Raw genomic sequence first — 22533 nt, 5'->3', positions numbered from 1 at the left:
TTTGTGTTTGTTTTCTGTTTTCTTTTCTGCCCGAGTTCATTATTAGTTGGATATACCATGGTTACTCATTTGATTAGTCATTTGTTCCCTGTATTTAAATTCCCTTGTATCATTAGTGAATTGTCCAGTCCTTTCGGTTTATCACTGTTGTTACATTGCCTGCTATCTTCTGAGTTAAGTTGTGTGAATTATTAAACACTTTTGAATCTAATCATCTTCATCGTGTGTTCTAATCAACCGCCGGTTTGTGACAACTACCATTAAAGGTTCAAATTAACTGCTTTGTATACAATTAATATACAATTTATATAATGAGGTTTTTATAATAATATAATATACTATTTTTAATGATATAAGAGTAAAAATATAATGAATATGTAATATACCTTTAGTGCATATATTTAGCAAAATGCATCTTTCAACAGTTGATACACTGATTGAGCATTTACATGAGACTAATTTCAGTAACTTTCAGTAATCTTTCATCATACCCTATGTTCATTCATGTTTATTTCATATTAAAACTATAGGCTAGTAAAGAGGAAGAGATGATCAGTTCACATGCCGGTTGAAGTGCTATATCTGGCAGGCCACATTAAAGAGTGCCAAACTGTATTGTTTGAATATTGTAATAAAATGTGCCCATTGGCCTCTGTCCATCATGGCCTCCTAATCATCCCCATATACAGAGGTGGGCAGCAACAAAGCATTTACTTGAGTACTGAACTTATTAGGCCCTATCAGTACTGTCTGCTTAAAATCATATCTTTGCAGCTACATGTCAACTTATTTTACTAACCCAAACCCTTAATATATAGTCTAATATGATTACTCTAATGAGAGTTAGTTGACATGTAGTTGCAACGTTTCTTATAGAATAAATGTCTAAAGTGGACCATCGAATTAAAGGCTATATGATATAACATAATTCGATCTTATGTTATGTTAATGTTATGAGTTAAGGTATAGCTTAAATTTACATTTGTTTAACGAAATGGAAACGGTTGTTTGCATGTTAAAATAACGTTTGTGAAGGTTGAGTTTACTGCATGGACTGGTTTACTGCGGGTGGAGGGACAACGGGTCATGTGACCCATCAGTACTAATTGACAGTCGCTCCTCTCATTGCTGTCACTGCTCGAGCACTGCGGCCGCGAGACTGGAAACCAACACGAACGACAGAGAGACACCCGAGATACTGAAGAGTCCAGTTACACCAAAACTTACGCTCAGAAACCAAATACCACAAGTTACCCATCAAATAAGAGAACAAAACGGTTAAATTATGAATCAGATGGAGCTTTCAGTGCCATATGATAATGGATATGAACCCGAGGACTACATGTTGCAGGAGGATGAATGGGACCGGGATTTACTGCTGGACCCAGCATGGGAAAAACAGCAACGAAAGGTAAGAGAAAGTTTGGTCCCAAAACACCACCGAATAAAAGCATTCTTTACACTTTCCTATTAGCCTATTATTATTATTATTATTATTATGCTTTACAGATATTTAGCTTGTTAAAAATATCACGACACTTTTAAACTAATTCTAGACATTGAAGCTTTCAAACATCAAAACTAATAATTTTTTAATTATTATTGTTAATAATTTAATATATTGTATATAGCCTATGTATTTATCATTTAACGGCGAGTTAACAGTTAACAAAGGAATGCCGTTCCGCTATGGGCTCTGTGGTCTGTTAGTGTCACGGAGGGGTCTGGTCGTCGGGAGCGCGCGCCAGGATGGATGCAGCGGGCAGCTACCGATTACCGAACTAACAATAGCGGCCCTGTGTGTCTGTTGCTGATACGATTGGAATGCGGACTGTCAACAGATGCTTCCAACACAGGATGACGTCCTTGGGATTAGAATGGATGCAGGGGCTAATTTTAACTCCACGACCAAAAGGCATTATAGTAGCCTAATCCGGTGTCCTTGGAGGGGAATTCTTTTGTAGCATATAAACAGCACCTTTTCCATTTTGTAGTCTATAATAGTGTTTTTCAGATAGCCTATTTTCTGAAATGACGTGGCCAGAGACCCAGACAGCAACAGTGTTGGCCTAGATCCGACCCACATCCAGGCTGTGTGGATTCCAGGTGTACCAGATGTGGGCCGGATCTGGGCCGATACTGTTGCTGTCTGGGTAGGCTACTTTTTGGCCTAATAGATTTCATATAATGTTTTAGATTTGGCCTATACGCGGTGTATTTAATGAGATTATTTTGACAGTATTGATGGTCAGGATTATAAACACATGGGGATTCCTTATTTAGTTTTTTAGGGTCTCTGTGTCTTAAGCAGGTGATCTTAAACCCTCTTTATCTGAACAATCCACAGTTTTAATCCTTTTATAGACATTTTTTATCCACATGTGGACTTGCCTAGATTAATTATTCATTCATTCTCTTGATGTAGCAAAGAAAGAAATGTACATTGATTGTCATGGCTGAACACTTTCGTGTGTTTAATCTGTAATGTTTTTTATTTGGAAGTTCCAAACATGGTGATTGAAAAATGATTAAATTCAACAAAATACCAGACAACCCCAGATAGTTACAGATTATTCACACAATAGCCCATTCAGTTCATAAATAAGAAGGATTAATAACTTGTTAACTTTTGTTAATATTAAATTATTAACTTATAAACCAGCCAATTTAACTTGGCTGGTTTAATAAAATGTGGTTGCTTGTCCATAGTTGGATGATAATACAATTCATTTTGGCCTTAAATTGAATCTCGTTCACTTAGCAGATCCTTTCTTGTTAAATCAACTTAGATATTTATTAATTCTGAAGCTTAAAGCAACACGCCGACTTTTTGGGACTTTAGCTTATTCACCGTATCCCCCAGAGTTAGATACGTCCATACATACCCTTTTCATCTCCGTGCGTGCCGTAACTCTGTCTGACGCACCCACCGCTAGCCTAGCTTAGCACAAAGACTGGAGGTAAATGGCTCCAGCTAGCATACTGCTCCCAATAAGTGACAAAATAACGCCAACATTTTCGTATTTACATGTTGTGATTTGTATAGTCACAGCGTGTACAAATAACAAGGTCACATGAGACACAGCCATCTTTTAACCGTATACATACTGGGAACTATTTTCTCAGAAGGGGAAGCACTGCTGCTTCTGCGGAGTGATTTGCTCTCAGCACTTGAGAAGCCCCGTGGTGAGGAGCAGAGAGTTCGCTCAGAGTGTTGAGCAAATCACTCCGCCCAAGTAGCAGTGCTTCGCCTTCTGAGAATATAGTTCCCAGTATGTATACGGTTAGAAGATGGCTGTGTCTCATGTGACCTTGTTATTTGTACATGCTGTGACTATAAAAATACGGTGGATATATGGTGAATAAGCCCCGAAAAGTCTGCGTGTTCTTTTAAATGTTAGATGGAGACTGTCTAATCACTCTTTCTTATTCTTCCAGAGATCATCATTCCACACAGGCATGTTACTGTGGACACACCCTACAGTTTTACAGAATGAGTGAAATTCTTTCCTCTCCGATTAGATGAAGCAGCAATGCGATAAACAAATGTGTTATATGCAACGCATTCTCACTCGTATCTCTCATCTCAGTGTGAGCTACTTCATCAGGTCCCTTATCAGAAATGGACTCTGTAGAGAGCTAAATTTACACTATTACCTCGCAGGAATGCACTCTGGAGTCCAGTAAAGCTTTCAAAATAACAATGGTCCCGCCCAGCAATGACTGTGGCGGGACTGAGCATGCTTTCAGGAATTAAAAATATGCCTTTTGAGTCCAAAAAATGGCCAAAGGGTAGCAGTTGATTTGGGTCTGGGCAGCAGTTCAGCCACACTTTATTCTATAAAAATAATATTTGCAGCATTCATTTTTGCATAATAGCATTGAGTGTCACAACATTGGTCATTTAGATTTTGCATATGTCCATAATTCGAATGTAGTATGCAGGATCAAAAATTAACTTTCTGTTCATTTGAAATGAGAAGAAGTTTATTCATATTCCGTCCCTATGACAGTGCGGGATTATTATAGCTACATATTTATATATTTGGGAAGCATCACAACTCATTGTGTAACATGAGATTAACCAGACTCCATCTCTTTATGAAACTACACCTGTCACAAATATGTAAAGACCCATTTTAAAAGTGTTCCTCGTATTTTCGTCTTTTACTTCCCTATTTTAACACTAATTTGGCGCTTGATGAGTGTTAAATTTGGACGCTGGCAGAATAGGGATGAGTGTTATAATGTGCGTCTTTATCTGTGGCTCTAGTCTACACATATAGGCCTGGTTTCACAGACAGGACTCAGATTAAGCCATGATTAGGCCTTAGTTCAATTAGGACATTTAAGCTTTCATAGACATGCCTTAGAAAAAAACATTACTGGTGTGCATCTTGAGACAAAACAATGGCAGTGAGTGACATATTTTTAGATATATCAGTGCAAGTGGCTTTCAGTTAAAACAGCTCAAACATGCATTTTAGTCTGGGACTAGGTTTAAGCCTTGTCTGTGAAACCGGGGTATAGTAGTAAAAGGCCTGAAGCAGATATTCTGAAGTCATTGTGCTCAATATTAAATGATACTTAGAACGGTCTGTTGGTCCCAAAATATTCCAAAAGCATTAACCTGAGTAGACAAAGTGTTATTCACTCTGGAATTGAGGTGCTGATGTGATGTCCTGAATTTTAAGCGGCCAAATCCTTTTAAAGTGGTTGTGGAAAGCAGTTATTGGATGATACAGAGGATGATAGCAGCTGGCAGTTTTTAGCAATGTAGCTTATTGTACATGTAGTTAAGTGCTGGTTATTTCTGAAGGATGAACTCATCAGTACAACTCAAGTGTAGATACAGTGCAAGTGTGTGTTGGGGAATTGTATAATGCCAATGTTGTTCTGTTGTCTCGTTGATTGGTCTGAGTACACTTCCTGTTCATAATTAATGTCTTTCAAAGATTATTGATTAAATAACGGAATAACAGAATCTCTGCTATTGACAGTCACATTTGGTTTTCGTTTCCCTCACTCTTTTATATAGAGTTTGAGAACTAGTTGAAGAACTACCTCATCTCTTGGCATAGAGTAGTTTCATTGGCACTGTTGTTTGCAGTGACCTGTGCAGTGAGGTTTTGACCTGAAAGTGGTGTCAAAGGCTTTCATTGTATCACAACAAACCTGGTAAGACTTAACAGTCTTATGATCAAATCTGGTTTACTGCCACACATTTGGCTTAGTGACACTATTCAGTGTGGTTTTGTGCAATGATTCTGTTAAGGGTAGCATTTAAATGCATAAATGTGGAGTGTAGAATACATATGCTATGCCACAAATTGAGAGGATGTGCGTGCGAGTCTGCATGTTTGTCTGGTAAGAGTTTCTTTGTGAATTTGGAGGATTGTATGTTAAATTACATTGTACTTGTTTCCTAGACGTTCACGGCATGGTGTAACTCTCACCTGAGAAAAGCTGGGACACAGATCGAGAACATAGAGGACGACTTCAGGAATGGCCTCAAACTAATGTTGCTGCTTGAAGTCATCTCAGGTACATTTAATTTAATTCAAGTTCATGTTTATAGCGTTTTTACATATTGTTTCAAAGCAGCTTCACAAAAAATTTAATTGGTTAAGCAGACAGACACAATGAACATGTTAGACAATGATTTCAGCATGTGACTGTAATGATTACAATATAATATTTGACAGTTTTGTATATATCGAACAAAAGTAAATTTGCTGAACCAAATAGTGATATTTATATCACTATATAGTATATACCAAAAATTTTTTATACCAAGCTATATTTTGTCAGGTGAGAGGTTACCCAAGCCTGACAGAGGGAAGATGCGTTTTCACAAGATAGCCAATGTTAATAAAGCCCTTGACTTCATCACCAGTAAAGGTGTGAAACTGGTCTCCATTGGAGCAGAAGGTATGCTTTATTTTTAACTTGATTGCTGATACTTTTGTAATAAAGTTATTAGGAGATACGGGTTATTAATTCTGAACGTCAAATACATACTGCATGTCCTATATGTTTTAAAATACAAAATTGTATGTAGTTTTAACTTATTCAGCCCTTTATATATTTAAGCAGTGATTTTTCCGTCACATGTTTTGCAGAAATTGTGGATGGGAATGTGAAAATGACTCTTGGTATGATTTGGACCATCATCCTTCGCTTCGCCATTCAGGATATATCTGTTGAAGGTAAAGAAAATAAATCACAATCATGAAATGACACAACATCTGCACAAACAACAGCGATAATACTTTAGTATGGGGAACACATATTCACTATTAACTATGACGTTTGCCTCAATAAACTCCAAATTTACTGCTTATTAATAGTTAGCGAAGTAGTTAAAGGTCCCATGACATGAAATTTTCACTTTTTGAGGTTTTTTAACATTAATATGAGTTCCCCTAGCCTTTATATGGTCCCCAAATTTCTAGAAATTTCAATCGGTGTAAATCGAGCTTTTGCTATCTTTCTCTGCCTTTGAAAAAGTGGACGCTCAATAGGGATGTTCGCCGTGACGTCACGACGCGCTCTGGTTGGCAGAAGAAAAGTAATGACCGCTTAAAGCGCAGCGCAAACACAGAAGAAAATGGTTGTATCGTGCTTTGTGATCGGCTGTGTTAACAGGTTCGATAAGAGTAATAACCCCAAGAGCTTCTATCATGTACCGAAACAGCCTGAATCAAGAAAGAAAGCTTTGAATTTCTGCAATTAGGCGTCTATACCCAGCGGAAAACAATGGGAGCCAGCGGACCACGATCGCGTCTGCTACCTACATTTTGCGTTAAAAATTAAAACTAATTTTGTAAATAAATGTTACTAGTAGGTCCTATCGCATTGATGGGTTAATTAATGAATGAATAACTGTACAAAATACCGCGGAAGACGTGTCAAAGTGTTTGTTTACATAACTTTTTGTGCATGCTGTGACTGAGCAATGGAAGTATAATAACACTGACATACCCTTATAAATTAATGGCAAATTATTGTATTTTCATTCATACATTTTACGTATATGTTAACCAATGTTATATATCAGAGGTAAGATAATTTTGAATATAGCCCATGGATAAATTACACCTGTATTTTTACTCTAGTTGTAACATATTTACCAGTTATCCTTAGTTACAACAAGTAATATTCGTAATTATTACTTAATTTATAGGCATCTAAAGATTTGTACGCCTTCATCGACTCTCAGGTAAACATAGATGGCGTGTCGATGAGATACAGATAGATGTCGCCGAATGTCAAATCTGGCCATGTGTCCGGGCTTTTGCTCCAATTCTCAGTCAGGTGATATTGATCAGGCAGAGAACATGAACCCTGGTTATATAAAAGCTTAACCTTATATCTCTTTTTTGGTTCTTCGGACAAATAATTAGCATATGCTGACAAAACACAGGTAGACTGCTGCGAGTCTGCGACATGTTTTGGTTCTTTCTGCCAACCAGTTCGCGACCACGCCCATATCGTGACGTCACATTTGACTCCGGCGAACATCCCTATAGGGCTGATCTTGAATCTCCTCCGTATGACGTCATACGGAGGAAATGTTACCTCCCCTTTCTCTGCTTAGCCCGCCCAGAGAATATTTCCCGTCCATGAGAAAATGAGCTAGGAAGTAGGAACGCGTGCGCGCGATTTTAGTTTGTCCACGGGAGATATCATGGCTTTTGAGCGAGCGAAGCATAATAATGGCTCAATAATTGGATGTACAAATGAACACCGAAGCCTTTTTTTAGTTCCTTCATCCAAGCAAGAACCAGTGGATTCATTTCATTTTCTCTGGAAATGCGCCGACACAACTCCCCAAAGTTTTGCATGTCTGCGGCATACATTTCACCGACGACTGTTTCCTCACTTTGGGCCAATACAGAGCTGGCCTCGACGAACGTCAGAAAATAAATCGATCGAGCTAACGTTACCAAGCAACACTTTCTGATGTGTGATTGTTCAAGTTCAGACAGGTAATCTTTCTCTCAAATCGTTCAATACTGCTGTTTATGCCTCAGTAAGTTGTTAAGCCAGTGACTAAAATTTCAACTTCACATCGTTTCTTTTAGTATGAAAATAATCGTATTTAAATTGTGAATAAATTAACTTATAAACAGAAAGCGATCAAGGAACAATCTGAGGAATCGCGCGCACGCGTTCCTACTTCTAGCTCATTTTCTCATGGACACAGCGCGATCGAGTTTATCTAGACACTTGCCAAACTCGTTATGAAATCAATGACGCACGTTACACTGCACATGAAGCTCTTACTGTATTTACATCATCGTGTTTGCATTGGTGAAAGCAGAGAGAGTGCAGAAACTGCGTTGCCATAAGATCTTCATTCTCGCGATCAACAACAGACTCATCTGCTTGCGCAATGCTCATCACAGCAACATTTTATGTGATGGGAATAGATCTAAATACTTTAAAAACTTCTGACGATTTGTTAATCTCGATAGCTGTAATAGTAAAAACGTATAATAACTGTAGTAAAAGTATTCGAGAGAGTTTCACATGTAATAAGTAGCTATTTCATATGCAAGCATGTCAGCCAATCACAGCAGTGGCAGGTTACACTGAAGTCTCACAGCAGACACGCCCCTTCAAACAGAGCGTTCAAATCAGAGGCTAAAACTGGGCTAGGAAAAATGCCTTTTGTTTCTAAATTATGACTATTTTTTATCTAAAAAACATACTAACATTATAAGGGCAACCCAGGAAACATTATAAAATAATATAATAACCCCATGTCATGGGACCTTTAAGTTTAGGTATTGGGTAGGATTAAGGGATGTAGAATATGGTCATGCAGAATAAGGCATTAATATGTGCTTTATAAGTTCTAATAAACAGCCAATATAACTAGTTAATAGTGAGAATTGTACCCTAAAATAAAGTGTTACCACAACGGCAAAACATTATTATTATTATCTGTGGCACATTTCAAAAACTCAAGAATGTTTAAATCAGTTTTATGTCAAAGAAAAATTAGGATTTATTACAAAAGGTGCATACAGAGGATTGCAATTCCACGTCTTTTAAAAATCTGTAAATTCATAATTAACTATTTATGGAAAACATTGAATTAAAAAAAGCATAGTATTTTTGTGCTATAGTGAATTTAATAACTGTATTTAGTTTAAAAATGTAATTAGCAAAACAGATGTTAGTCATATGTGTACGATGATATAATGATTCCCTAATAATCTTACAGAAACCTCGGCCAAAGAAGGACTTCTACTTTGGTGTCAGAGGAAGACTGCACCCTACAGGAATGTCAATGTTCAAAACTTTCATGTCAGGTGAGGCACTTTTTTGGGTGCAAAAAGGTTGTTAGGCCATATCAATGTTTTGTATTTTAAGATGAGTATCTGATTTGTTCCATTAGATGAAAAAACAGACACTGTTATTTTCATTTATGTTTTACATTTTTATGTTAATTCCAACTTGACCCTGATTCTCTCTCTGGTGAAGCTGGAAGGATGGATTGGCGCTGTGCGCTCTCATCCATAGGCACAGGCCTGATCTCATTGACTACGCCAAGCTCAACAAGGTCTCAAGTGTGTCCCCAGATTAACATGTGACCCTATGGGACATTTAGTCTAACACTTCGATCAGTAGTTAAATAACATGTCTGCCACAATATCCTGATGTTCCCTGTCAATGATATTACTGCACAGATCTGTCTAACATGTTTTTTGGAGGATGAGTGTGCGTGATTACTTTTGTCTGTTCTTCATTCACAACTAATTTATGGCATGCATGACCAGAAATCCACTGTTTCTTTTGCTTTTGTGGCTTCAATAGTTGGAAAGATGGACTGGCCTTCTGTGCCCTTATTCACAGGCACAGACCAGAACTGATTGACTTTCAGAACTTGAAGGTATCATACGTGGTTTATAGTATTGTTGGATGTGGTTTTCTGTAACAATATGAATTTAATAGATTAGACATGCTCAATCCTGCTGGACATCTAAATTCCTGCAGTTTAGTTCTAACCAAGGATCTGTAAGCTAATGTACCTAAACAAAGCTGTATGCTAGCATTCCTATTAATTTCAGTGGCAGTTGCTCTGGTTGCGCCTAGAAAAGCACTCTATACAAAGTTGAGAGAAATATTGATCTTTAAAAAAAAATTTGTTTCTCCTAGTAGTATCCTAATTGTTCATTTGTGTGTGCTATACTGGCTTCTCTTGTATCAAGTTGTTAGCTTAGCTACATCATGCTAACTCTATTAGAATCTGTGATAGATGTGCACTTCACACGAAGAGTGCCATCTGTGTACTTTGTGTGATTCTTTAAAAGTTGCTGTCTATCTAGAATGTTTTTCTATTTCCTTCGGATGGTTATAATGATTTGGACAGTTTTTGATTAGCTGGTTCAGGTGTGTTTTATGGTTTAAGTTAAACTGCAGAAATGTTGTAGGAGCAGGACTGAGATTCCGAGATTGAAACATGGAGATGTTTTGATGATAGTAAAATAAAATTTGTGTAGTTATTATTACCGGTATTATTTTTTTAGCTGTAATTAGCAAGTAGCTTGTGTTAGCTTAGTTTACTTTATACCGTTCAAAAGTTTGGGGTCTGTAAGATTTATGTTTTTGAAAGAAGTTTCTTATGCTCAGCAAGGCTGCATTTGTTAGATCAAAAACAGTAATACTACTGTGAAATACTATTACAATTTTAAATAACTGTTTAAAATGTTAAACTGTTTTAACTGTTATAATATATTTTAAAATGTAATGCATTCCTGTGATGGCAAAGCTGAACTTTTAGCTGCTATTACTCTAATATTCAGTGTCACATCCTTCAGAAACCATTCTAATATGCTGATTTGGTGCTTAATAAATATTTCTTCTTATTATTGATGATGAAAACAGATGTGCTGCTTTATGGAAACCGTGATACATTTCCCCCCTAATTTTCTTTGATTCACCCTTGCTGAATAAGATTAATTTCTTTTAAAAAAAATAAAAAAAATAGTGACCTAAAACTTTTGAATGGTTCTGTGCACACAACTCTTCAGTTGTTATGGTACTCAAGAGGCAATTGGATAAAGCCATTCCATAACTTTTTTCTCAGAGGCCTGTTTGGATTTACAATAATCCTGACCCAGAATAGTACTTGGGAAAGTAATCCACATACCACTATCACCAGAGCTGCAGTTCTAGTAGCATGTTAGTACAGTGCGGCTAGGTTTGATTTCTTCACTATCAGCTTAGAACAGGGTGTGAGGTAAAAGCAGGATCTGATTTTTTCAGACATTTTCTAAGTCTGTGTGAATGAGTGGATGTGTACTATGGTTTTAATTAGATTGGACCACTGAGGATTAAGGATTTATTTAGCTTGTCAGGGCCAGTCAGTTCAACAGCGAGTGACTAAAAGTCCCCTCACACACACACAGACATGCCTATCCCTTTCAGCTGTCACTGACGGCTCCAGGTGAGCTTGAATGGGGTAATCCAGTGTTTAGCATTGACCCCAGTTTGGACACGAGCATCAGGAGAGTCCAGGACTCTCTGGATCCCCTGCAGCTGCTGATGTCCATGCAATGCAGCTTTTTATTGACACAGAGAACAAAAGCTTGATCTCCAGACCCCTAGAGCAGGACAGCATTGCATTGCTCAGAATTGCACAGATATTTGTGCACATATGCTTTTGTTTTTGAAAAAAGTTTCATATGTTCACCAAGGCATATGAACAATAATTATTTTTTTTATGTAATAAATTTGAATTTTGAGCTGAATTTTAAGCAGCCATTACTCTGATCTTTAGTGCCACATGATCCTTCAGAAATCAGATTCTTTAATGAATAGAAAGTTCAAAAGAACAGCATTTATTTGAAATGTTTTACTGTCACTTTTGATCAATCAAATCCATCCTTGCTAAATACAAGTATGAATTTTTCTTACTGAATCCAAATGTTGGAATTATAGTATAGCTATTGTACCGTAATTTAAAGGCATTTGTATATTTTAAAGTAAACCAGTATTATAGCATTGTCTATTTTATGCTTAATTCCTTTGCCGATACATTTTAACTATTTTGAATGTTTTCCTTCTCCTCTGGTGGCACTTGAATACTTACCCTCACTTTTGCATGGAAAAGGATTTTGATTTATGTTGACTTGATTTAGTTTTTCAGTGATGTCTTATTTCTTATGTTTTTTTTTCTGGTCAAGAATTATGCCATTTCTCTCCTTTTGTCTTTCTGTAGGATGATCCACTGGGTAATCTGAATCTGGCATTTGACATTGCTGAAAAACATCTGGACATCCCCAAAATGCTGGATGCAGAGGGTAAACGAATTCATTAGGCCTACTTCATATTAGAGCTGCACGATTAATCGTTAAAAGATTGCAATCTTGATCCAAACACCCACTCGACCTCATTCGTAAAAGACGACAATTTGCCTGTGTCTATTAAACCTTTGATAAAATCACACTGAAGCATTCAGATATCGTCTCTGCCGCTGACCCAGAGAGAGCAGTTGTCTTCTCATGTAGGCTTATATGAAACAGCTTTACAAACAGTCTATTCAGCCACACAGTTTAGTTATTTCTGTGTTAGAAATATTCATATTATTTACAGAAGTACTGGGATAAAAGTGTATTGTTCAGATATAAACACTGATTTCTATAGAAGCGATCAAAATAGAGCGAAGCACTTTTGAAAGTAACTTGACGCTTCAAATAACGATTGCATCGATTACATCGTTACGACACCAGGTGGTGACAGGTGACTGTTATAAATGACTTTGAACATTTATAACTGTTATAAATGTTCATGAACTCTGATTCATCCAGTAATGAAACAAATAAAGTATTTATGAGTGAGTCATTTAATCATTCATTCAAAACTTTTTTTAAATAATTAATTCAGAACCTCTAGTAAATTACATTATTTTGTTTACTTGTCTGTTCAGAATCATGGGAGAATCGTGATCTCTGTTTGAAGCAACAACAACAACAAAAACAAAAAATTGTGATTCTCAATTTATCCACGATCGTGCAGCTCTATAATTTTATGCTAAAATGTTCTACATTTGACACTACCTAAATACTATGAAACACTATGAAAATATATGGCAGACTAAGTCTATTTGTCACAGTTGACTGCAAGGAAAAACTACCTAAAATGAATTTTGGTTGGAAAACTTGGGTGCAAATTCTAAATAAGCAACAAGCAATAATTTGCCTACTTGTAACTTTAAAATATTACAAAAATTGGCTTTTGCTCTACAGTCCTAGTTAGCAGTGACAGGCCAGATGAGAGGACAGTCATGACGTATATCTCCAGTTACTATCACACGTTTGCAGAGGCTCAGAAGGTACATCTGATCCCTGAGCTTATTCTAGAAATATTAGTTACACCCGAGTGTATGGTCCCTTTAGTCCATATAGACCTATCCGCATTTTTTTGCAGATAAACACGACTTGTGTTTTCTTGTAGTAGTATTAAAATTTTCCTCCGTTACACACTATTGCCACCATCACTTCATGTAGTTGTTCCTTAGCTCCTCTCCTCTCCCTGCAGACATCCTGAGCACCCCTAAGCCCGATGAGAGAGCTATTATGACATATGTGTCCTGCTTCTACCATGCGTTTGCTGGAGCTGAACAGGTATTGAGTTCTGTGTGTGCTAGGATGAGAGAATCAGCTATATTTTAATCCATCTCGCCCTCCGATCTTACTTTGCTTCTCTCCCTCAGGCTGAAACTGCTGCTAACAGGATCTGTAAGATCCTAGGAGTGAATCAGGAAAATGAGAAGTTAATGGAGGACTATGAAAGACTGGCTAGTGAGGTTAGGAGACATTTCTGATATGTATCCCACAGACACACATTTCTCTCCTCTCATCAATATTCCTCTACTCTCCAGCTGTTGGAGTGGATCAGACGAACCATTCCCTGGCTGGAGAATCGTGCGGCGGAGAAGACCATGATAGAGATGCAGCGGAAGCTGGAAGATTTCCGAGATTACCGCAGGATGCACAAACCTCCCAAAGTGCAGGAGAAGTGTCAGCTAGAGATCAGCTTCAACACCCTGCAGACTAAACTTCGCATCAGCAACCGGCCCGCATTTATGCCCTCTGAGGGCAAGATGGTGTCGGTGAGAGTTTGACACCACACACACGCACGCTCGCTCGCACGCACGCACGCACGCACGCACACACACACACACACACACACGTATGTTGGGTTTTTGTGTTTTATGGTGACTTTCCATAGACATAATGATTTTTTATACTTAAACTTTATATTCTATACCCTTAAACCTCACCCTAACATAAAACATTTAGTATGATTTATAAGCTTTTCCTCATGGGGACTGAAATTTTGTCCCCACGTCACAAATATCAGGTTTAACTATCACTTGGTCTCAACAGCGTAGCAAATACCTGGACCACACACACACACACACGCGTCTACTAGCTTTTAATATTTATTTATTTTAATATGTATTGATTTTTGATTTTTGTAAATTTTAACATGTATTTATTTATTTATTTATTCATTTCAATATTTATTTCAATATTTATTGTGTACTTATTGTGCATATCAAAATATGTTTATGTTTGTTATTTTTCATTGTATTTTATATATATATATATATATATATATATATATATATATATATATATATATATATATATATATATATATATATATTAAAATCTAAGTTGCTAGCTTTGGGTGGGCATTTTTTTCAAGCAAATAATACAAGCACATACACATATAAAATTAGGTTTTTGTCTATGTAGGACATAACGAGTGCGTGGCAGGGACTGGACCAGGCAGAGAAGGGCTATGAGGAATGGTTGCTTACTGAGATCAGGAGACTGGAAAGATTGGACCATCTAGCAGAGAAATTCAGACAGAAAGCTACAAACCATGAGACCTGGGCTTCCGGTGAGTCATCAATGAAATATCAGCATTCTGTACTGTAAACCACTTTGGATAAAAAAAGTGTCCGCTAAATGATGCTTGATATATGTTTTATGTGCGTTTTGCAATAGGTAAGGAGGAGATATTGAGCCGGAAGGACTACGAGTCAGCATCTTTAATGGAAGTTCGAGCTTTGCTGCGGAAACACGAGGCATTTGAGAGTGACCTTTCCGCCCACCAAGACAGAGTCGAGCAGATCGCTGCTATTGCTCAGGAACTCAAGTATGACTTTTTAGTCTTTTATTCTCTTTAAAAAATACTTATAATTTTTTTTTTTTTTTGCTGAACTGTTCATTTTAGTGTATACCGGTACTATTAACTGTACACTACCATTCATAGGTTTGGGGTCAGTGTTATTTTTAAGAAATGAATACTTTGATTCAGCAAGACTGCATTAAATTGATCAAAAGGAACAGACTTTTACATTAAAAAATATTGAACTTTTTATCAAAGAATCGTGACAAATGGGATTTTGCTTTTCACAAAGTGGCATAACTGTTTTAAATATTGAAAATAAAAAGAAATGTTTCTTGAGCACCAAATAAGCATATTAGACTGATTTCTGAAGGATCATGTGACAGTGAAGTCAATTTTAAAAATAAAAAGTACATTTGAAACATATTTGAAAATAGAAAACAGTTATTTTAAATTGTTATTAAATAGCACAGTATTACTGTTTTTACTGTATTTTCTGATGACATAAATGCAGCCTCGCTGGGCATAATAGACAAATCTTACCGACCTCAAACTTTTAAAAGGTAGTGTAGAGTGTACAAGTACTTTGTTCTTATAACTAACCTGTCACATTCAGTTTCTCGTCACTTTACAGTGTCTGGAAAGCTTCATGTCTCTCACACTGCTTATCCATAGCTAACACACATATAGACGCACCACGCTTTCAGCATACTTTGATGTCTGAATCACTGGCTTTCTATTTTAGCATTCATTATCTCCCTGCAGGCCTTGTTAAAATATGAGTGTGTGCATGTATTTAGCAAGTGACTGTCAGCTTCTGACCTTTATGCTGTCTCAGTTAGTACAGGGTGACGTTACTGATAAACTATGGAGCATACTTATAATGATTAGCATACCAACATTCATTTGGACACAAAAAGCAAACAGAAACTTTTTGAAATGTAATTAGCCAATCATAACAGCAGTCTTCGAGGTTCAGTACCAAAAACAGCTAGAATTAGAGAGAATCATGAATAATGCAAAAAACCTTGATGCAAGAAACCTTAACTAACAAGCGGTCTAAAAGGAAAGAAAATGTTACTAAAGTAGAATCAATCCAAAGTTAGTGAGTACTACATCTCACTATGGGGACAGACCGTATAGCTGATGCAATATTATGGCCTAAAGTTTCTCTCTCTATCTTATTTATCTTAAAGTGAGCTGGACTATCATGATGTTGCATCAGTGAATCAAAGGTGTCAAAGTATTTGTGACCTCTGGGACCAACTGGGCACACTCACCCAGAAACGCAGAGAGGCTTTGGAGGTATGCTGTGTGTGTCCCAACCTGTTTTGTACTACATATTTTAGATCAATCAAGATATTTAAAAAAGCGAGAAAGGTTTGAATCTGTGTTTCATTTCTGCAGAGGACAGAGAAACTTTTGGAGACGGTGGAGCAGTTGTTTCTGGAATACGCAAAGCGATCCGCACCCTTTAATAATTGGATGGAAGGAGCCATGGAAGACTTACAGGATATGTTCATAGTGCACACCATTGAAGAGGTCCAGGTACACAAAACATTTGCAAGAAGTCACTTATGCTCACCAAGACAGCATTTATTTCTACAAAATACATAAAAAAACGGTAATATTGTGGAATACCATTACAAATATAATAACTGTTTTCTATTTTAATCTCTTTTAATTTTTCTAAATTTGCCTTCGGTGTCACATGATCCTTCAGAAATCATTATAATATGCTGATTTGGTGCTCAAGAAACATTTTTAGACGATTGACAATTAGCATACAGTTTGGATTGGCGGTATGGTTCTGTTCTGGGCGAGAACTCCCTGCGCATCCATGCAGCCTAGCATGGATAAGAGCAGGGAGAGCAGCAATAACCCCCCTTATGGTTAACAGAATAGAACCAACATTAATGTATTGCAGATATCATTGATTCAAGATTTTAAAGTACAACATAATTCGAGAATTTATTCTGATTCAAGGGGAATCAGAATGCCAAATCCTGACTGGATGAGAGGAGGAGCTGGGGATGGAGGAGGGTAATTAGCTTCTGAGAAACGCGATAGCTGCTGATAATACTGAAGGAGCTTATATATGTATACGGTCGCATTCCTATAGGTAGACGTGGATCAGCTGAGAGTCAGCTGATGCGAGCTTGTCTAACGTGACAAGCCAGAACTAACGCTATGCTTGATATTAATATCAATGTTGAAAACAGCTATGTTGCTTAATATTTTTGCGATAACCTTGATACATTGTTGAGTCTTTGATGAATATAAAGTTCAAAAGCATTTATTTTTAAATATATATATGTTTGTTAAAATGTAAAACTTGGTAAATTTAAAGCATCCTTAACGGATAAAAGTATTAATTCCTTTCACAAAAAATCTTACCTACCCCAAACTTTTATAAAACAAACAAACAAACAAAAATCCATTGTAATCCATTGTGTGTAGACTCTGATAGCTGCTCACGAGCAGTTTAAGTCCACACTTCCTGAAGCGGATGCAGAGAGGCAGGCGATCCTAGGCATTCAGCAGGAAGTCCTGAAGATCTCCCACAGCTATGGCATCCATGGAGATCTTACCAACCCCTACAGAACCATAACTACAGAAGAGATTGCCATCAAGTGGGACAAGGTTAAACACACACCCCTTCTAAGGCATTCTAATCACATTTCTGTAATCTACAAAACATGATCATGATGTGCGTTTGTGCATTCAGGTGAAGAAGCTGGTTCCCCAGCGCGACAGTGCACTGCAGGAGGAGTTAGCGAGACAGCACGGTAACGAAAGGCTCAGGCGCCAGTTTGCTGCCCAAGCCAACCTCATTGGACCATGGATACAGACCAGGATGGAGGTGCGTGGCCTAGATATGACTTGTGCCAATGTCCACAAAAAAGGATCTATCTATCTATCTATCTATCTATCTATCTATCTATCTATCTATCTATCTATCTATCTATCTATCTATCTATCTATCTATCTATCTATCTATCTATCTATCTATCTATCTATCTATCATTCTATCGTTCGTCTGTCTGACAGGAAATTGGTCGTTGTTCTATGGCAATGGAGGGGACTCTGGAGGATCAGATGACCCAGCTGAAGCAGTACGAGCATGTGATTGTCAGCTACAAACAAAACATAGATAAATTGGAGGGAGACCACCAACTTATCCAGGAGTCACTTATCTTTGACAACAAACATACAAACTACACTATGGAGGTACTCATACACACATTTATTACACATTCTTTTGCATAATCATAAACACATTTTTAAACCTATAGTACTGAACACTACCTTTGAACTTTTGGGATCAGTAAGATTTTTTTTTTCCAAATAAATTAATACTTTTTATTTAGCAAGGACACATTAAATTGAGTAAAAATTGCAGTAAAGTTACAAAGGATTTCTATTTCAAGTAAATGTTGTCCTTCTATTCATCAAAGAATCCTGAAAAAAATTATCGTGGATTCCACAAAAAATTGGCTACGTGTTTGATCAAATAAATGCAGTCTTGATGAGCATAAGAGACTTTCAAAAATATAAAAGATCTTACCAACCACACATTTTTTTATGTATTGTACATAGAAATGATCTATATCTATATCACATTTGATTTGTCACTTGATCCTGGTTTTTACAGCAGTATTTCTCTTTCCTCTGCAGCATATTCGTGTTGGCTGGGAACTCCTTTTAACTACGATCGCTCGCACTATTAATGAAATCGAGACTCAAATTCTGACACGTGATGCAAAAGGCATCAGCCAGGAGCAGATGAATGAATTCCGATCCTCTTTCAACCACTTTGATCGGGTGCTGTACTCGGCCTTTACGTACACTAGACACGTGTTTTATTGAATGGATGCTATACTAATCGTTATTTAATTATCCTAACTAAACTAAACACTTCACCTTAGACTGAGCATTATACAAACATCTGTAAATCTCTCTAATTTCAACTGAGACAACAATTTTATATTTGCTTTATTTTACACATTCACTTCAGAGGCTTCACAAGGCAAGAGTGGTAATTGTCTTTCCATTCACTTTAAGTTGTTTAATAACTGGAACAAATTTAGTTTGAATTGGGAGATAATTTGCAGTAAAATCAGATTTCAAGATGTAAAGTATGACTACTGCTATACTGCCTCTTATACCTTATGAAGAAATGTTGTGACGTTTTATCTTCTTATTGATCACCTTTGACTTTTCTTTATTTCTACTAACGTCCTGCTCTCAGGAAGAGAGGGATAAACTCAGACCTGATGAGTTTAAAGCATGTCTGATCAGTCTTGGGCATTTAGGAAATGACAAACAGGTATTAACCAACATGACCTCTAACTCTTTAACCCCAAAATGTAGTTCTTTGCATAGATTTATATATGCAGATTATATGCATTTCCTGGACGGCAGAATATAGTTCTGATGTACCTCTGTTGTGTTTTTTCTTGTGTCTGTGGTTGTGTGCTGTCTCTTTGTGTGTACATCTGTGTGTCTCTGTGTTAGGGGCTGTCTCTTTCCCTACTATACATTGCTTCATTATTCCTACAATGTTGCTGTGTCACCCATGCACCCTCGACCTTTGCCCTTTAACCTTTCCCATGCAGAAGAAGAATAGGGCGATGGATTCTGATGACTTTAGGGCCTGTCTGATCTCGATGGGTTATGATCTGGTAGGATATCTGTGGATAGCAATGTTATGCACTCTTTTGGGGATATTGAAATTTAAAAAGCCCCTTTTTGAGATGTATAAGTTTGTAAAAAATGTGTATGGATGTGTTCTCTCAATTGAGTAATGTGTGGGGCTATTAGGCCTTTTAGACCTAATTAAACTAATTGAAATCACAGGGTGGGTCAGTTGATTGTAAGACTTATATATACTGTATATATATCCCTTCATCAAACGTGTCCACCATTTGCCTGAAAAAGACCCAGCAGGGTCGAAACGTTGCCTTTTTTATTAAATATGGGAGTTAAACGCAGTGTTGCGGACATTACATTTGTTTCACTTATGATCTGGTAGGGCCTTAAACAAGGTTCATTTCTTACAAAAAAAATAATAATAATTTTAACCAGTATTTTTGTCTTGTTTTCCAGTAAAATTTTCTAAGAAAAATACATTATTTTTACGAATGTAACGAAAAATGTAATTCAAAATTTTTTTTGGTGAGGTTCATGCTTAAATTAAGAAACAACTATTTTGGCAATGATGTAAGAAAAATTAGTGGAGTATAAAATTATGTAATATAAAATTATGTATGAATTAATATAAAATATATTCTATTATTATTTTATACAGTTTTGCTTATCAAATGCATTTGAGATTTTTAAGATTTATGGATAATATATTTGATTGTAAATATTTTTCAATATTTGTATTTACATTAAATATATATACTGTCTGTATGCATTTGTAACTGCTAGAATTATATGTATGTGTGTTTTTCAGGGTGAGGTGGAGTTTGCTCGGATCATGATGCTGGTTGATCCAAACACTTCAGGTGTTGTGTCGTTCCAGTCCTTCATTGACTTCATGACCAGAGAGACAGCAGACACAGACACAGCTGAACAGGTCATCGGTTCCTTCAGGATCCTTGCTGCAGACAAGGTGTGTGTGTGTGTGGGTTATATTATTTACTTAACCTCAAAGTTTCTCAGAACAGTCTTTTGGAGCTCACATATTCTTTCCATATGCGTTATCTGTTGTTTATTGTGTCTTGTACAGCCGTATATTCTGGCAGATGAGTTGAGGAGAGAACTCCCTCCAGACCAGGCCGAGTACTGCATCAGCAGGATGCCCCCATACTCTGGCCCCGGGGCCCTGCCCGGAGCCCTGGACTACACTGCCTTCTCCACTGCCCTGTACGGAGAGAGTGACCTTTAACTCCATCGACACCGCTGACCTTTACAATCCCATCTCACTTCTTGTTAACCAAGTAAATTATTTACCCATCAGATCCACAGCCCCATGAAATGAAAACATGCCAAATAAACAAATGAACTTAACTTCAATTTTGAATGTCAGTTGATGTATTTTGCTAGACTGTTGATATGAAATGTTTAATAAGCCAATGCAATGGAATGCAGTCTGGAAATGAAAAAAATCAAGGAAGCTAAAAGAAGGCAATGGAGAGGTTATTCATCTGTGACAAAACCCCACAAAATGTTGGGAATTTTAGAATCACTTTGTTCTGAATCTTATAATTTATTGAATCTAAGGCCTGGAAAACTATTTTACTCTCCTTTATGTGGGCTATTACAGTAAGATACAGAGAACAGTCACATGCATGTCACTTATATTACAGCAAATACAGTAGGTACACTGAAATCAAATAAGATTAATGTTGCATTTTAGGTTTTATGCATTTTACTCTGACCCCCACCTCCCCAGTATGAATGATTTTGCACATTATATTATTCACCCAACTGGCACTATATTTCTCAATTATCTCTATATTACCGGTACATATATATGCCTGGTTCAAAAAAAGCAACATGAAGTGGCTCAACTCAATTCTTCCACAATATAATTATCACTTGAAACTTTGGTGATTGCAGAAAGTGTAAACGTGTCAATTTAAGATAGTGCTTGTCAAATAATAAGGAATAACCAACAATTACGATAATATACTGAATTTACAGGACAAAAGTACAGTATGTGAACCCTTAGGAACAATATCAAACAGTCTGCTTAACACGCAAACAATTGTTTTCTGAACCCCTCTGCTTTTTCCTGCAACTATAATTAGGAAAAGTAATCTGGGATGAATTGTCATTTTCAAAATGTTGGGAGATTAAACAGTTTTATTGTATTGCCATAATTTATGAATGCACCAAAGTCCTAAAGGTCACACTAGTTCAGTATACGGTGACAGTGTACTTGATTTATTTGTGGTCAGTTTGTTAACCTGTCAAAATCAGTTTTAACCAAGTGATTTGTGAATGTTTGGTGTTGAATTATGTGATCAAGAAAGCCAAATATGTGTGTTTTACAGTGACATAAATTAAATAAAGCTTACTTATGAAAAGATCAAGTCTCTGCTTTTATTACACACTGAATGTTTTAAATAAAGCATAATTATTTAATATAAAATACGTAAATGTTTATAATATGTTGCATAATTTAGAATGTTTTTGTTTTTACTTATATATTTATACAGTTTGGTAAGAATTAATAGCACACCTGGTAGATATAAAAAATGGCTGTAAAATATAAATCTGTATTGTTTATCCTTTTGATTTCATTCAAAAAATGTGTGGGGGGTGTGTGTGGGCGGGGGGGGGGGGGGGGGCTGGAAGGGGTGTGTGATTTGTAATGTCAAATCACATTATGAAATACAAAAAATTATCCAAAACACGTTG

The 22533-nt window shown here is 36.7% G+C and overlaps 1 protein-coding gene across 19 annotated transcripts; it reads left to right on the top strand.

Annotated features, from left to right (window-relative positions):
- The first annotated feature begins 1115 nt into the window (after positions 1-1115).
- Positions 1116-22195, top strand: actn2b (actinin, alpha 2b). 19 transcript variants are annotated; one of them, XR_013800117.1, is made up of 24 exons: positions 1116-1411; positions 5430-5544; positions 5812-5931; positions 6123-6209; positions 9236-9323; positions 9496-9574; positions 12236-12317; positions 13263-13348; positions 13524-13640; positions 13730-13822; positions 13898-14128; positions 14781-14928; positions 15036-15186; positions 16356-16464; positions 16567-16707; positions 17620-17802; positions 17888-18022; positions 18211-18390; positions 18838-18984; positions 19178-19198; positions 19412-19489; positions 19678-19844; positions 20621-20779; positions 20897-22195. XR_013800117.1 is itself a non-coding variant. In XM_079633979.1 (24 exons), exons 1-24 carry the CDS (start codon positions 1286-1288, stop codon positions 21053-21055), a joined length of 2901 nt encoding a protein of 966 aa, XP_079490105.1. In that variant the 5' UTR covers positions 1116-1285; the 3' UTR covers positions 21056-22195. The 19 variants fall into 19 exon arrangements, 18 of the variants coding, with proteins under 18 accessions (XP_079490105.1, XP_079490099.1, XP_079490106.1 ...); XM_079633979.1 differs by having other exon boundaries at positions 19779-19844; XM_079633973.1 differs by lacking the exons at positions 9496-9574; positions 13263-13348 and adding an exon at positions 9829-9904 and having other exon boundaries at positions 13555-13640; positions 19779-19844.
- The last annotated feature ends 338 nt before the right edge of the window (positions 22196-22533 follow it).

This window comes from Phoxinus phoxinus (assembly GCF_949152265.1).
Source record: "Phoxinus phoxinus genome assembly, chromosome: 13".
Classification (NCBI taxonomy): Eukaryota; Metazoa; Chordata; class Actinopteri; order Cypriniformes; family Leuciscidae; genus Phoxinus; species Phoxinus phoxinus.
The sequence above is the reverse complement of the archived record's forward strand: the minus strand, read 5'-3'. Positions and strand labels throughout refer to the sequence as shown.